This window comes from Rhinatrema bivittatum, chromosome 1, assembly GCF_901001135.1.
Source record: "Rhinatrema bivittatum chromosome 1, aRhiBiv1.1, whole genome shotgun sequence".
Taxonomy (NCBI): Eukaryota; Metazoa; Chordata; class Amphibia; order Gymnophiona; family Rhinatrematidae; genus Rhinatrema; species Rhinatrema bivittatum.
In genome coordinates, this window is record NC_042615.1 from 4,776,912 (window position 1) to 4,793,179 (window position 16,268).

The 16,268-nt window shown below is 48.7% G+C and overlaps 1 protein-coding gene across 2 annotated transcripts in view; it reads right to left on the bottom strand.

The window, feature by feature from the left end:
• LOC115074355 (bifunctional heparan sulfate N-deacetylase/N-sulfotransferase 3-like) overlaps positions 1-16,268 on the bottom strand; it is a 416,141-nt gene that overhangs the window by 53,460 nt on the left and 346,413 nt on the right. The window contains exon 11 of one of the 2 annotated variants that reach the window (XR_003852387.1): positions 16,130-16,251. Coding sequence is in view for 1 of the 2 variants with exons in the window: in XM_029574134.1 (XP_029429994.1) it covers positions 16,081-16,251 (171 nt within the window). In the remaining variant the exon portion in view is untranslated. Of the gene's footprint in view, positions 1-16,080; positions 16,252-16,268 lie in introns of both variants that reach the window. The other variant, XM_029574134.1, reaches the window with a different exon arrangement.

A 16,268-nucleotide genomic window follows, 5' to 3' on the forward strand; every position in this document is an offset into this window, starting at 1 on the left:
GCTGAACCGCAGGCATGCCAACCGAACCGCCCAGGCTTCCAGCCGAATGATGTTCGAGAGAGATTCTTCTGAATTCCAGCACCCTTGTGCTAATAGTTCCTGACAGTGAGCTCTCCAACCCTAGAGGCTTGCATCTGTTGTGAGTACCAACTAGTCCAGCGATGTCAGGGAAACTCCCTTTCTCAGATGATCCGCCTGCAACCATCACTGAAGGTGAAAGTGGACTTCCATCGGCAGGTGGAGCAGAATTGAGTAGTCCTGAGTCTGTGGGTTCCAAAGAGACAATAGGGAGCACTGAAGAGGATGCATGTGTGCCCTGCTCATGGCACCAGTTCCAGGGTTGCTGCCATCAAACAGATTACCTGTAGATAGGCCCACACTGTTGGGCTTTTAGATGTTCACCAAGAGATGCACCTGCATCATCTTCTGAATACGAGCTTCTGGCAAGAAGACTTTTCCCTTCCTCGTGTTGAACCGAATACCTAGATAATCCAATGACTGAGATGGCTGAAGACTGCTCTTGGCTAGGTTCACCACCCAACTGAGCTCTTGAAACAGGGAAATCACTTTGCCGAAGCTAAGCATATAGCTTAAGCGCGTGTCTAGCCTGGACGCTGCTTAACCTAGACGCCCAGACTGATGCCCTCCTAAGCGTCCAAAAACTGGACGCACAAACAGACACACTGCCTGAACCAACGCTCCTGAAGAGGGCAGCTGAATGCACAGGCAAAGCATGTAAAATACCACCACGGCCAACCATGCAGTGCACAGGAGCAAACCCTCAGAGCAGGGCCTAGCCGATAAAGGCTGCTCAACCCGCCAGGCTGCTCATGTCCCTTAAACCTCCCTTGGATCAGGACGAATGTCAGAACGGCGAGCCAAGCACGGAGACCGGGTAAGGAGGAAGCCCTACACAAAAATCCTCCTTAGGCAACTCTGTACTTATAAATATAAATTATATATATATATATATATATAATTTTTTTTTTTTAATCTTACCGGAGCTCAGCCTTTCCCGGCTGAGTACAGAGATGGTCTCTGGCTGCGGGGGGAGAGGGAATATGCCATCACCACCGCTCTCGGCTTCCTGCACCTGTTGTGTTTCAGCTGTCCAAGCAGCTAAGTTCACGCCAGCTGAGAAAACAGCCATTTCTCCTTCCAAAATCTAACGCAATCCCCAGTAGGGAGATACACGTCCACCATCTGCTGGAGATGGAGAATACTGGTGGGCTAATGTCACTGCTGGGGTATATATACTGTGACATCAGTTTGCTCCGTCTCCATCTGCTGGTAGAGGTGCATAACCCACTAGTCCTGAATTCATCTGTCTGTGTACTAGGAAAAGGACGGTTATTTACTCTTTCAAATACTAAAACAAGGGGACACTCCAAGAAACTAACTTCCAACAAATTAAAATAAATCATAGAAAGTACTTTATCATTCAGCACGCTATCACGCTTGAAATAATCAAGCCCTGAGTCACAGAAGCAAGAGTATCTTGGGATAGAAACGGCCATGCTTGGCAGAAGAGATTGATGAAATAGGTGACAGCCTCATTTTATCCACCCTTCCAGTATATCCACCCTCTTTCAGATGTTTATATCTTCTGCATATTTTCCCCTCAAGTCCTCCAGCAATGGTACTGGTAAAGCCAATGAAAAGAGGCAGGCCTTACACCAAGCTCTGGGGTTCTCCTTTGGTCATTTTACCTTCTCCAGAGTGGACTCTTGACCACCACTCTCTTTACTGTTGCTTAACTAGTTCCTCCTCCAATTACCAACTTTCTCCTACTATCATACCATCCATCTTAAAAAAAAAACGTGAGGGCAGAAAAAGACTCTCTTTTAAAATTCAATAAAAAATCTGGGATTTTCTTTTGATGAATCTGTCTTTTAAGCCTCAAATCAGTAATGTTTTGAGAACAGGGATTTTTAAATTGCAGCTGTTGAGACATGTTTTATCCAGAGATGTTTTTCACACTTTGGTGCAAACATTTTTATTAAGTTCTCTGGATTACTGCAACTGTCTTTATGTTAGGTTACCGAAGATGCATGTTGGAAATATTTTTTATTCTTAACCATGGAGTCAGCACAACAGTAGTACATCATACAGTAGATATAAAACACCAGTCTTCAAAACAAGCTAAGAAATTCTACCAACATTCTTATGAAAAGACCCAGGCTAAGAGATATAGGTTTTGTTGTTTAAATCCACCAACCCTTCCCCTATCCCAAATCTAAAGACCTTCCCTAGCCAAACTTAACTAAACTAAACCTTCCCCCCCATCCTAACAGAAGTAAACCCTCCCCCCCCTTTCCCTCAGGACAGGATCCCCCCCTACTAGGAGCCCATTGAGACATTGTGTACCCTAAAGAGTCAGGTAATCTATACATACACCATGGTAAAGGCCTCGTAGGCGTCTGGAAAGAAGCATATAATGAGAGAAATAGTAAGAAAGACGAGCAATAACAGCAAAGATATACATTAATTCAGATAGTCCCCTTCCAGTCAGCACGCGTATCCCATTCATGGACACAGACGTAATAGCCAGGGGCCCAACCCAGAATAATCGCATTCAGTGCTCGAAAACGCTAGTTAGTGTTGTTAAGAGAAGGCTTTGCCGACCCAGCCATGTGCAGTTTTTCTTCTAAATTGGGTAGCAGGGCAGCCACATCGCTAGGCAAGCAAGTCACATAGTCCATCCAAATAAGTCTCGTCCACTTTCGGTATTTCTGCGGACGCTGTTTGGCTGTCCGATACTCCATGTGGAGCAGTCCTATAAGCTTTTTATCCCAGATAGAGCGGTATCGTGGGTTGGGTTCCAGCCACTGAGCAAGTATAGTTACTTTTGCTAACAAAAGGGTTTTTTGAAAAAAAATTGTCTTAAACCGATCTAGACAGTGGTTTATATCCGTCAGTAGGCCAAAAATCCAAATCTTTGGGTCCAACGGTAACGTGCAACCCCATAAGTCAAACAGAAACCGTTGCAGATAAAGCCAGAATGCCTGGACTGCAGGGCAATCCCATATGGCATGGTAGAAATTCGGGATGTGATGCTGACATTTTACACAGAGGTTAGAGGATACCTGTCCCATGTGGAACGCTGTTTGTTGAGTATAATAGGCCTGGAAGTAAATCTGGTAGAGCTTGTCTCGCATCTGTACACTTTCCACCGTCCGTGGGATATTCTGTAAGCTGAACAAGAAGTCTTTGTGCGTGAGCGGTTCAGGTAAGAACCTGTTCCACTTGGACAAAGGTGCATCCGGCGCCAGTGGATAGAGTAGTGCTTGTACCGCTCCGTAGTATTGAGCACAACGGTTACGCTTACCGTCCGAACCTTGTAACAGCTCTAGCAGTTTATAGGAGGAGACAAAGTATGGATGGGTCAGCAATTGTCCAATAAGGAAATGTCGTAGTTGAAGATAACAATAAAAGTCGGTATGCAAAAGTCCATACTGTTCTTTCAATTCCTGGAAACTAAAAGGGATAGGAGGCGATACAGACATATTTAAAAACTGCGATACATTCACTAAGCCCCTATGCATCCATCTAATAAAAGGTTGTTGTTGCATACCCGGTAAAAAAAGCGGGCACCCCACAATAGGCAAACAGACAGTATAAACAGTATCCACCCCTACAATCTGGCATAATCTCCTCCACATGTGACGGAATGGGCTAATAGTGACACTGGACACAATAGCACTTGGTAGAGATTCGATCGGCGACTGCAGTACTGCACTAATTGATAACGGAGCAACCCACGTATCAAAATGGTCAATCGGTGAGCAGTAGTGCGTGTGCGCCACCCAATCCCGTATGTGGCGGAGTAGACTGGCATAGTTGTAAGCTTGCAGATCCGGGCACCCCAGCCCCCCAGCCTGTTTGGACCTCATGAGACTGGATAAAGGTATTCTTGCCCTTTTTCCCCGCCAGAGGAAGCGGCTAAGGGCACGTCTCATAGCTTGAATATCTATTTTCTTCAACCATACCGGAAGCATAGCAAATAAATAGAGCCACTTCGAGATTTCCATCATCTTGACCAGAAGGATCTTCCCTGATATTGAAAGGGGAAGGTGTTCCCAGGAACGCAAGCGGGTAATAAACTTATTTTTTAGTGGCAACACGTTCAAGGCATACAATTTCCCCAAATCAGCCGGGATATAAACACCCAGGTACTTTAAGGATTGAGTGACCCATCGTAAGGGAAAGTTGCCCGGCCATGTAGAACTAAGGGTACCCAATATATCTAAGGCCTCAGACTTATCCACATTGACTTTTAAGCCTGCAAAAGCACCATATTCTCTTTGCACCCGTAAGACATGCGGTAAAGCCTGTACCGGATTGCTCAGGATGACCAGCATATCGTCCGCGAAAGCGGCTACTTTGAACTCCATCCCCTTAAAGCGCACCCCTTGCAGCTCTGGGGCCAGTAAAAGTTTCCGTAATAGGGGATCCAAGGCCAGGATATACAAGATTGGTGAGAGAGGGCACCCCTGCCTTACTCCACGTTGGATGGGAATTCCCCCGGACAAAGCATCATTTGCAGAAATATGAGAGATGGGATTGACATAAAGAAGGGAAATGGCTTGAATGAGTCGAGGAGGAATACCAAACCTGGCCAACACAGAGAACATATAGTCCCATGAGACCCGGTCAAAGGCCTTTTCAGAGTCGAATCCAATGACCAGCGTCTGCAATTTTTTCCTGTGAGATGTTTCAATAGCTGAGAGTAAACGGATCACATGAGCCCCTGCATTACGACCCCCTACAAAGCCCACCTGCGAAGGCGAAATTAAATGAGGTAAAACTCTATTCAGTCGAAGTGCCAGAATTCGTGCAAAAATTTTAAATCATAGTTTAAAAGCGATATAGGACGATATGAGGCTGCCAGAAGTGGGTCCTTTCCAGGTTTCGGCAATACCGTTATAAACGCCTTATTAAAGGTAGGGGGAAAGGTTCCATCCTGCCAAGCCTGATTGTAAAAAGCAGTCAGGGGACCAACGGTTTGGTCTATTAGAATCTTATAATATTCCACCGGGAATCCATCAGGCCCTGGAGACTTTTGTCCTTTCCCAGTCTTTATGACCCCCCGAAGCTCCATCTCAGTAATAGGGTTACCAAGAAGGTCCCATTGAGCAATAGGGACCTGGGGCAATGGCAAGTCTCCAAAAAACCTTTGTTCCTCCCGTTCCCCCCCTAACCGGTCCTCCGTATATAAAGTTTCATAAAATGACCGCAATGTTTCTAGAATTTCAGTGGATGAGGTAACATACTGGCCCGTATTTGTACGTAGCCCAGAAATAAATGACTTCTTTCGTTTAACCGCCACCATTCTCGCCAATAGTTTGCTAGATTTGTTACCATATCGAAAGAAATGGTGATCTGAAGCTGCCATCATTTTATGAGCACGAAGATGCAACTGGGCATTCAGTGCTTGTAGGCAGCTTTGGTAAACTTCCCTGTGTATTGGGGAGGGAGATTCCGCTAGGTCTTTCTTTGCCTTCTGCAACTTAGCTTCCAGGAGAAGAATCGCAGCATTCAGTTGCTTGCGCTTCCGAATAGTATAGGCAATTACCTCCCCCCGGAGCACCGCTTTACTAGCCTCCCAGAATAATGTGGGATCTGGCGCATGGTCCTTATTATGTGTGGCATATTCCCTCCATTTCCCTTGCAGGAAGCTATGGAATTCCACATCCCTATAAAGATGCCCCGGGAGGCGCCAAGGTTTCTGTGGAAGCCTGTCCGTTGTAAACCAGACATCAATCCACACAGGCGCATGATCCGCCACTGCTATAACCCCAATGTCAGCTAGTGCAACCCTAGAAAACAGGTGCTCCGCTAATAAAACAAAGTCTATTCGGGATAGAGTGTTATGAGCCTTGGAGACGTGTGTATAATCACGCTCTTCGGGGTGTAGTACCCTCCATACATCCAGTAATCCTAAGCGTTTACACAATTGGCGTACACCCGAGTACTGCTGCGATCTATATCCCAAGGGGAGCTGAGATTTATCAAGACCACCATCCATCACACTGTTCAGGTCCCCAACAAGTATAAGGTCACCTTGTGTCTGCGTAAGCAGTATATTAATTACATTCGTAAAGAAACCCGGTTCCGGTGCATTAGGGGCATAGATGTTACATAGGGTGATGGGCTTACCAGCAAGAGTACCAATCAAGATAATGTATCTCCCTTCTTCATCACGCATTTCTTGATTAACTAGAAATGGGGTATTTTTATTTACTAGGATCGCCACCCCCCCCTTTTTCCCTGTAGCCTGTGAGAAATAGCAATCAGACACCCATTCTCTACTTAATTTTACACTCTCAGTATCTGACAAATGAGTTTCTTGTATGCAGGCGATATTAGCCTTTAAACGGTTAAGGTGCTGCAAGACCTTCTTCCGTTTAATGGGCGACCCCAGCCCATTGACATTCCAAGAAATCACCCTATATTTACCCCCCATAACCCATACAGTGAAACATAAAATAATCACAGTGCAGAAGTAACAGGAAGAGGGGGCAAGGCTCCCAGCCTAACCCAACCCCCATAGCCCAGACACCTTTCCTGACCGCCAAACCTCCCAACCCGACACACTGAATGTTTAAGATACTCTTCCACAACGTCTCGTTCTCCTCTTCAGACATAGCTCCATAATCCGGGTGACCCTCCCCTGCCCCCCACCCCCCTCCCCATCCCACTAAATATTCCATTATCTAAACCCGCCCAATATGATTTGGTATACCTTATTCCTAACCCTACACAAACGAAATGCAATACTTCCCTAAGAAAGGAAACGTGCACATGTGGTTGGACACCGCGCTCCCCCACCCACAGATATCCAGAGCCTTAACCAAACATTCAGAACCTCACCCAATTGTAACTTAGAACAGTTTGTACATTAGTGATGCACCAAAAACTTGCAAAAAGGACCAACAAAGTCCAAAAAGCAGTCCGCTGTAGCCGCCATCGGCTTCCCCCTCGGACCTTTGTTGTCACGAGCCTTTCAAAATAAATGGATAGTCATTTGTCTGCCCACCTCCATTTTAATCACTGTAGTGTGCAGCAATAAAAGTTTTCGCCGCCACGGGGTCATCGAACAACTTGACTTGCCCCTCATGCCAAATTCGAAGTTTTGCCGGGTATCCCAATGCAAATTTCACTTTTTTATTGAAGAGCAGTGAACATGTGGGTGAAAATGCCTTCCTAAGAGCCGCAACCCGGGTTGAATAATCCTGCACAATCCGGATTTTATGATTGTGGTAAAGTAAGTCCGGGGTGTTCCGAGCTGCCTGGGCAATACGTGCCTTGTGCGCAAAGTTAAGCAGTTTCGCTATCACAATTCGGGGTCTCACCTCCGAGGCTCGCTTCGGGCCTAAACGATGCGCCCGCTCAACAGCTATTATGCCTTTCAGATCAGGAAGAGACAGAGCCTCCGGCAGCCATGTTTCCAATGCTTGCCCCAGCTGGTTATCTTCCAAAGATTCAGGGAAACCGATGAACCTTAGGTTGGAGCGTCTAGCTCTGTTTTCAAGATCGTCGATCTTGTCCGCCTGCTCCAACACTGTTTTTTCCAGGGCCTGCAACTTTGAAGTGTGGGCATAATGATCATCTTCCAAAGTGGAAATTCGCCCTTCCACATGGTCTACCCGAGGGCCCAGTTCCGTGAGCGCTGCCTTTACCTCCTCCAGCTGCGTGCCTATACTGGCCAACTTTTCATCCAGAGCTGTGTGGATGATATCTTTTATTTCCCCAAGCAGCTGATCATTCCTCGGAGTTACCGCAACCGGAGAGTCTTTAGACGCGGCACTCGGAGCACTCGCGGCAGCCATTTTGTCCGGGCCCGACTTAGATTTTTCTTTTTCCTTCCGACTCCCCCGAATCGGTTTTGAGGGCGGCGTTTTCTGCATATAATGCACTATCGACATGTGCGAAGGGCCTCTGGAGCTTCAGAAAGCTGGTCGGCGATAAAATCAGGGTTTGTGTGTGGGTGGAGGCAGCGCGGCGGCCAGAGCTAAGCAAAACGCGTCTTGCTCAGTCTATCCACATCACGTGACCCCCCCCGAAGATGCATGTAAAGACACTTCAAGTATTACAAAATCTAGCAGCAAGATTACTCTTTGGAAGGCCTCGTTAGCAACATGCGACTGCATTCTTGAGAGAATTGCACTGGTTACTGGTTGAACAAAGGATAAAGTTCAAGCTCTTATTTTTAGTATTTAAGTCAAAAAATGGGTTGGCTCCCCCCTATTTTTCGATCTGTTTACAAGTTATGAACCCTTTGTTACTCTCCATTCTGCAAATCAAAGTTTGTTAAAAATTCCATCATTGAAAGAAGCTCGGTGTAGAGCTCTGTCTGTAGTGGGACCTAGTTTATGGAATATTTTGCTGTTAGACTTGTGTTTGACCACTGATGCAATCCTTTTCCATAAATAACTAAAGGCCCATTTATTTTGAGAAACATTCATGTGATTTTTTTTAATGTGCTCTACATAGAGCAGTTGGATAAGGAAATTGTATTGTCATATTTTTAATTACATTTTTTTAATGTAGTGTTCTAATGTTTAGTTTATTGTATTATTATAATTGTTTTTACTGTAATCTGCCCAGCACAGGTGTTCCTGTTTTGGGTGGAATATAAACATTTTAAATAAAATAAAATCCGCCCACCTAATTTAGCTTCACAATTTCCATCACAGCCTCAGAAATCCCCTGTGTTTATTCCATGCATTCTTGAATTTAGATACTGTCCTTGTCTCCACCATCGCTATGGGAAGGTTGTTCCATGTATCCAATACCCTTTAGGGAAAGAAATATTTTCTAAGGTTACTCCTGAGTCTACCCACTTTCACCCTCATCCCGTGACTGTTCGTTCTAGAGCTTTCTTTCCATTGAAAGAGGCTAGCCTCTTGTGCATGGAAACTTTGTAGATATCTAAATGTCTCTATCATATCTCCCCTATCTTGCCTGTGTGGCTGCTCTGTACGGCTTTACCATGGAGAAAGTTAAGTTGCTTACTTATAATGGAGGTTCTCTGTGGACAGTACAAACAGCCACACAATCCCGCCCACCTCCTGGAATTTGGTGCAGCTAGAAAAGGACTGAAGGGAGGTCTCGAGTTAGTAAGAAGGTGTAAGGGGATGAACGTATTCAGAAAGCTTCTTTAGAATTTTTGGAGCTATGGTTTGTCCATGATGGCGCCATAGGATGACATCACCCAGTCGTGTGACTGTTCGTGCTGCTGTCCACTGCAAAGAATCCTGGCTCTCTCTGCTTTTAGAAGACACTGCAGCTGGGATGCCCCAATCAACATCTGGCAGATTAAAATCCCCTAGAAATAGCACCTCCCTTCATAGCAGTTATGTGAATATCCCCCATTAAATTTCTGTCCATTTCAAGTTATGAAGGTCAGTGCTCCATTCCCTTTTTGCAGATTAACCCACGGTGCTTCCTCTTTACCTCGTAAACCCTGCAATTCTGTTTTTATATATCATGGCACTCCTCCTCCTCCTTTCCTTCCTGCCACTAGTCCTCTCTGTGCAGCAGAGTGAAAAGCCTTTCTCACTTCCAAAGACTCAACTGCTCGGGCTGTACGTTTGTTTGGCTCTTACTATAAGAATGATATTCAAAAAAAGTCTCAGCTTCTAAATTTAGGGAGCTTAGTTTTCACCTGAGATTTCATCTGAACTTGGGCTCTGAAAAGTTAGGCTCTTAAATTTAGGCCTGCCTGGATTTAGGGACCTAAATTAGGTGCCCAGAGTTGGAAATCAGTGCGAAGCTCCTAAGATTGTCATCCTGCCCTTACTCCGCCCCTGTAGCCACCCATAAAACATTTTCAAAGAGGACAAGTTAGGGGTCTAACTCCCAAAAAGAGGTCATTTGCTAAAGGTTTTCTCCTATTTTGTGTCTATGGGAAAAATTCTTAGTAAATAGGGCCCAAAATTAGGAGCCTAAACACTTTGAAAATCGACTTCTCTATTAGCTTGCTGATCCATCACTTTTGCCCCTTCAGTAACGCACACATTTCCCCTCCCGCTGGGTGACCTCATGCTTTCCAGGTGATCTGAATAGTTCATGCGAGTTTCCATCCTCTTGTTATTACAGAAATCTTGACTATTTATTTTCCTGCAACAGCACCGGGCAATAGGCAATGAGCCAAAAGCGAGCTGAGCCAGGTCCTACTGCTGCCCACCTCGCTCTCTCCACGGAGCCTCGATCCAGCCACGGCGAGCGGTTAAGGTGCACGAGACGTCTTTTGAGAGGTGTTTCACAGAAGTTGGTCTTGAATGCAACCCTAGGGTGAGGACTGGTGACGAGCACCACATAATTAACAAATGAACAGCTTACAATAAAAATAAAAAAAACAACCCTCTTTATTATTCACAAGATGGTAGCCAGGAAGAAGAACCGTTTGAAACCTGAAGGAGAGACAGATGCAATTTGTGCTTTGTTTGGGTTTTGCAAGGTGAAACGAAAGAGATTTAGCAGAAGTCGCTGTTCCTGAAGCACACATCAGGGGATTACCTGTCCTGGAGTCACAGCATTCAAGAAGCTTAACATTTGTCCTGCACCATGAAGGGATTATGGGAATGGATCAAAGGAAAGAAGACTTTTAATGCTGTGGGAAAGTCTTTATTTTCCTTTCTTTCTCTCATTCTGCTCTTCATGCTCATCCTTATGCATGGAAGGAACATCAGATCACTCCAGTCTATTTCAATGCAGAGGGATACATAGTCAAAGGGGCTTGGCTGGCTAAGTTAGGTCTTAGTGGGAGAATAGCTGGGGTTTTCAATTTCCTGTTCATTTGATCACCTCACCTTATCAGGCTAAAATTATAGCTGGATAGGTTGGGGTAAGCTGGAGACATTTGAGGTGGAGCAGAGTTATCTGGCTAACTTAGGGGGTCGATGCAATATAGTGCGCTCAGCCAAGTGCACTGTATAACCCTCAGATGGACGCGGGATAAATAGGCGCTAATCCACCCCCTAATGCAATAGGGGGATTAGCGCCTATTTAACGCGCGTCTGACGTGGAGTGAATGAGATAGCGCTCATCACGTGCAAATGCATCTGAGCGAGGCTATTACTCATTCACTCCGAATGCAAAAAGATAAATGTGTGTCTCAGATGCACATTTATCGCTCAGAGATTAATGCCTGCCTAGAGCAGACGTTAATAGCTGAGCGCATTGAAAAGAAGCACAGAAAAGCAGAAAAACAGCTTTTCTGTACTTCATTTTAAAAGTAAAAGAATAAAAATAACTCGGTAGACCACCGAGTTATGAAGACCGACGCCGGTAAACTCAGCATTGGTTTTCATAACCGGCCGTCTGCCAGTAATGAAAATGGCCACCTTGCGAGCGCCATACATGCGTTAAAAAAGCAGGCGCTGAAGAGACAGCGCCTGCTTTCAGCGCACATAATTGCATCAGCCCCTTAGCTAGATAACACTGGTAACGTAACAGGATAACTCCAGGACTGTCTCCGCACAGCCCTAAAATAATCCTGCACTGTGTATATGGATAACTTCATTCTTAACCGGCCATATTCATAGGATGGGCACAGGAACTCAGAGTCTGTCACCTCTGGAACTGGAGGGCTCAGGGGATGGGTGCAGGGATACAAAGTCTGTCACTTCTAGGACTGGAGGGATCAGGGGATGGGTGCAGGGATACAAAGTCTGTCACTTCTAGGACTGGAGGGCTCAGGGGATGGGAGCAGGGATACAGAGCCTGTCACCTCTAGGACTGGAGGGATCAGGGGATGGGAGCAGAGATACAGAGCCTGTCACCTCTAGGACTGGAGGGATCAGGGGATGGGAGCAGGGATACAGAGCCTGTCACTTCTAGGACTGGAGGGATCAGGGGATGAGTGCAGGAATACAGAGCTTGTCTCCTCTAGGACTGGAGGGATCAGGAGATGGGAGCAGGGATACAGAGTCTGTCACCTTTAGGACTGGAGGGATCAGGGGATGAGTGCAGGGATACATAGCTTGTCTCTTCTAGGACTGGAGGGATCAGGGGATGGGAGCAGGGATACAGAGCCTGTCACCTCTAGGACTGGAGGGATCAGGGGATGGGAGCAGGGATACAGAGCTTGTCTCCTCTAGGACTGGAGGGCTCAGGGGATGGGAGCAGGGATACAGAGCCTGTCACCTCTAGGACTGGAGGGATCAGGGGACAGGTGCAGGGATACAGAGCCTGTCACCTCTAGGACTGGAGGGCTCAGGGGATGGGTGCAGGGATACAGAGCCTGTCACCTCTAGGACTGGAGGGATCAGGGGATGGGAGCAGGGATACAGAGCCTGTCACCTCTAGGACTGGAGGGATCAGGGGATGGGAGCAGGGATACAGAGCCTGTCACCTCTAGGACTGGCAAGATTGGGGATGGGAGCAGGGATACAGAGCCTGTCACCTCTAGGACTGGAGGGATCAGGAGATGGGAGCAGGGATACAGAGTCTGTCACCTCTAGGACTGGAGGGCTCAGGGGATGGGTGCAGGGATACAGAGCCTGTCACCTCTAGGACTGGAGGGCTCAGGGGATGGGTGCAGGGATACAAAGTCTGTCACTTCTAGGACTGGAGGGATCAGGGGATGAGTGCAGGAATACAGAGCTTGTCTCCTCTAGGACTGGAGGGATCAGGAGATGGGAGCAGGGATACAGAGTCTGTCACCTTTAGGACTGGAGGGATCAGGGGATGAGTGCAGGGATACATAGCTTGTCTCCTCTAGGACTGGAGGGATCAGGGGATGGGAGCAGGGATACAGAGCCTGTCACCTCTAGGACTGGAGGGATCAGGGGATGGGAGCAGGGATACAGAGCCTGTCACCTCTAGGACTGGAGGGAGCAGGGGATGGGAGCAGGGATACAGAGCCTGTCACCTCTAGGACTGGAGGGATCAGGAGATGGGAGCAGGGATACAGAGCCTGTCACCTTTAGGACTGGAGGGATCAGGGGATGAGTGCAGGGATACATAGCCTGTCACCTCTAGGACTGGAGGGAGCAGGGGATGGGAGCAGGGATACAGAGCCTGTCACCTCTAGGACTGGAGGGATCAGGGGATGGGAGCAGGGATACAGAGCTTGTCTCCTCTAGGACTGGAGGGATCAGGAGATGGGAGCAGGGATACAGAGCCTGTCACCTCTAGGACTGGAGGGATCAGGGGACAGGTGCAGGGATACAGAGCCTGTCACCTCTAGGACTGGAGGGATCAGGGGGGTGGGAGCAGGGATACAGAGCCTGTCACCTCTAGGACTGGAGGGATCAGGGGATGGGAGCAGGAATACAGAGCTTGTCTCCTCTAGGACTGGAGGGATCAGGAGATGGGAGCAGGGATACAGAGTCTGTCACCTTTAGGACTGGAGGGATCAGGGGATGAGTGCAGGGATACATAGCTTGTCTCCTCTAGGACTGGAGGGATCAGGGGATGGGAGCAGGGATACAGAGCCTGTCACCTCTAGGACTGGAGGGATCAGGGGATGGGAGCAGGGATACAGAGCTTGTCTCCTCTAGGACTGGAAGGCTCAGGGGATGGGAGCAGGGATACAGAGCCTGTCACCTCTAGGACGGGAAGGATCAGGGTATGGGTGCAGGGATACAGAGCCTGTCACCTCTAGGACTGGAGGGATCAGGGGATGGGAGCAGGGATACAGAGCCTGTCACCTCTAGGACTGGAGGGATCAGGAGATGGGAGCAGGGATACAGAGCCTGTCACCTTTAGGACTGGAGGGATCAGGGGATGAGTGCAGGGATACATAGCCTGTCACCTCTAGGACTGGAGGGAGCAGGGGATGGGAGCAGGGATACAGAGCCTGTCACCTCTAGGACTGGAGGGATCAGGGGATGGGAGCAGGGATACAGAGCTTGTCTCCTCTAGGACTGGAGGGATCAGGAGATGGGAGCAGGGATACAGAGCCTGTCACCTCTAGGACTGGAGGGATCAGGGGACAGGTGCAGGGATACAGAGCCTGTCACCTCTAGGACTGGAGGGATCAGGGGGATGGGAGCAGGGATACAGAGCCTGTCACCTCTAGGACTGGAGGGATCAGGGGATGGGAGCAGGAATACAGAGCTTGTCTCCTCTAGGACTGGAGGGATCAGGAGATGGGAGCAGGGATACAGAGTCTGTCACCTTTAGGACTGGAGGGATCAGGGGATGAGTGCAGGGATACATAGCTTGTCTCCTCTAGGACTGGAGGGATCAGGGGATGGGAGCAGGGATACAGAGCCTGTCACCTCTAGGACTGGAGGGATCAGGGGATGGGAGCAGGGATACAGAGCTTGTCTCCTCTAGGACTGGAGGGCTCAGGGGATGGGAGCAGGGATACAGAGCCTGTCACCTCTAGGACGGGAAGGATCAGGGTATGGGTGCAGGGATACAGAGCCTGTCACCTCTAGGACTGGAGGGATCAGGGGATGGGAGCAGGGATACAGAGCCTGTCACCTCTAGGACTGGAGGGATCAGGGGATGGGAGCAGGAATACAGAGCTTGTCTCCTCTAGGACTGGAGGGATACAGAGCCTGTCACCTCTAGGACTGGAGGGATCAGGGGGATGGGAGCAGGGATACAGAGCCTGTCACCTCTAGGACTGGAGGGCTCAGGGGATGGGAGCAGGGATACAGAGCCTGTCACCTCTAGGACTGGAGGGATCAGGGGATGGGAGCAGGAATACAGAGCTTGTCTCCTCTAGGACTGGAGGGATCAGGAGATGGGAGCAGGGATACAGAGCCTGTCACCTCTAGGACTGGAGGGCTCAGGGGATGGGTGCAGGGATACAAAGTCTGTCACTTCTAGGACTGGAGGGCTCAGGGGATGGGTGCAGGGATACAAAGTCTGTCACTTCTAGGACTGGAGGGATCAGGGGATGAGTGCAGGAATACAGAGCTTGTCTCCTCTAGGACTGGAGGGATCAGGAGATGGGAGCAGGGATACAGAGTCTGTCACCTATAGGACTGGAGGGATCAGGGGATGAGTGCAGGGATACATAGCTTGTCTCCTCTAGGACTGGAGGGATCAGGGGATGGGAGCAGGGATACAGAGCTTGTCTCCTCTAGGACTGGAGGGCTCAGGGGATGGGAGCAGGGATACAGAGCCTGTCACCTCTAGGACTGGAGGGATCAGGGGACAGGTGCAGGGATACAGAGCACGTCACCTCTAGGACGGGAAGGATCAGGGTATGGGTGCAGGGATACAGAGCCTGTCACCTCTAGTACTGGAGGGATCAGGGGGATGGGAGCAGGGATACAGAGCCTGTCACCTCTAGGACTGGAGGGATCAGGGGATGGGAGCAGGGATACAGAGCCTGTCACCTCTAGGACTGGAGGGATCAGGGGATGGGAGCAGGAATACAGAGCTTGTCTCCTCTAGGACTGGAGGGATCAGGAGATGGGAGCAGGGATACAGAGCCTGTCACCTCTAGGACTGGAGGGATCAGGGGATGGGAGCAGGGATACAGAGCCTGTCACCTCTAGGACTGGAGGGATCAGGGGATGGGAACAGGGATACAGAGCTTGTCTCCTCTAGGACTGGAGGGCTCAGGGGATGGGAGCAGGGATACAGAGCCTGTCACCTCTAGGACTGGAGGGATCAGGGGATGGGAGCAGGGATACAGAGCCTGTCACCTCTAGGACTGGAGGGATCAGGGGATGAGTGCAGGGATACATAGCTTGTCTCCTCTAGGACTGGAGGGATCAGGGGATGGGTGCAGGGATACAGAGTCTGTCACCTCTAGGACTGGAGGGATCAGGGGATGGGGGCAGGGATACAGAGCCTGTCATTTCTAGGACTGGAGGACTCAGGGGATGGGTGCAGGGATTCAGAGCCTGTCACCTCTAGGACTGGAGGGCTCAGGGGATGAGCGCAGGGATACAGAGCATGTCACCTCTAGGACTGGAGAAATCAGGGGATGGGTGCAGGGATACAGAGCCTGTCACATCTAGGACTGTTTGCTAGAAGTGGATAATGAGGCAGAGTGGAAGTTTTAGAATAGCAGTAAAGCAGTGCCAGAGATTGTTTTGTGCAGAACTCCCCAGAATGAAATAACAAAGCCCCTTCCTTCAAACAGTGCTCCTTTCTGGTTACCTGAGAAGCAGGGAAGTGCGTTAACCATCGTTCTATGTGGATTGCATACCAGCCAGGCATCAAACATCTCCTCTGCAGAGAACGTAATTCGGAGGGAGCGTGGGGTCCAGCAGTGATGACATCATGAAATGTAAAGCGAAGAGCCACAGGGTCCTCATGAGATCGCTGGTGCTGCAACAGAGCAAGAC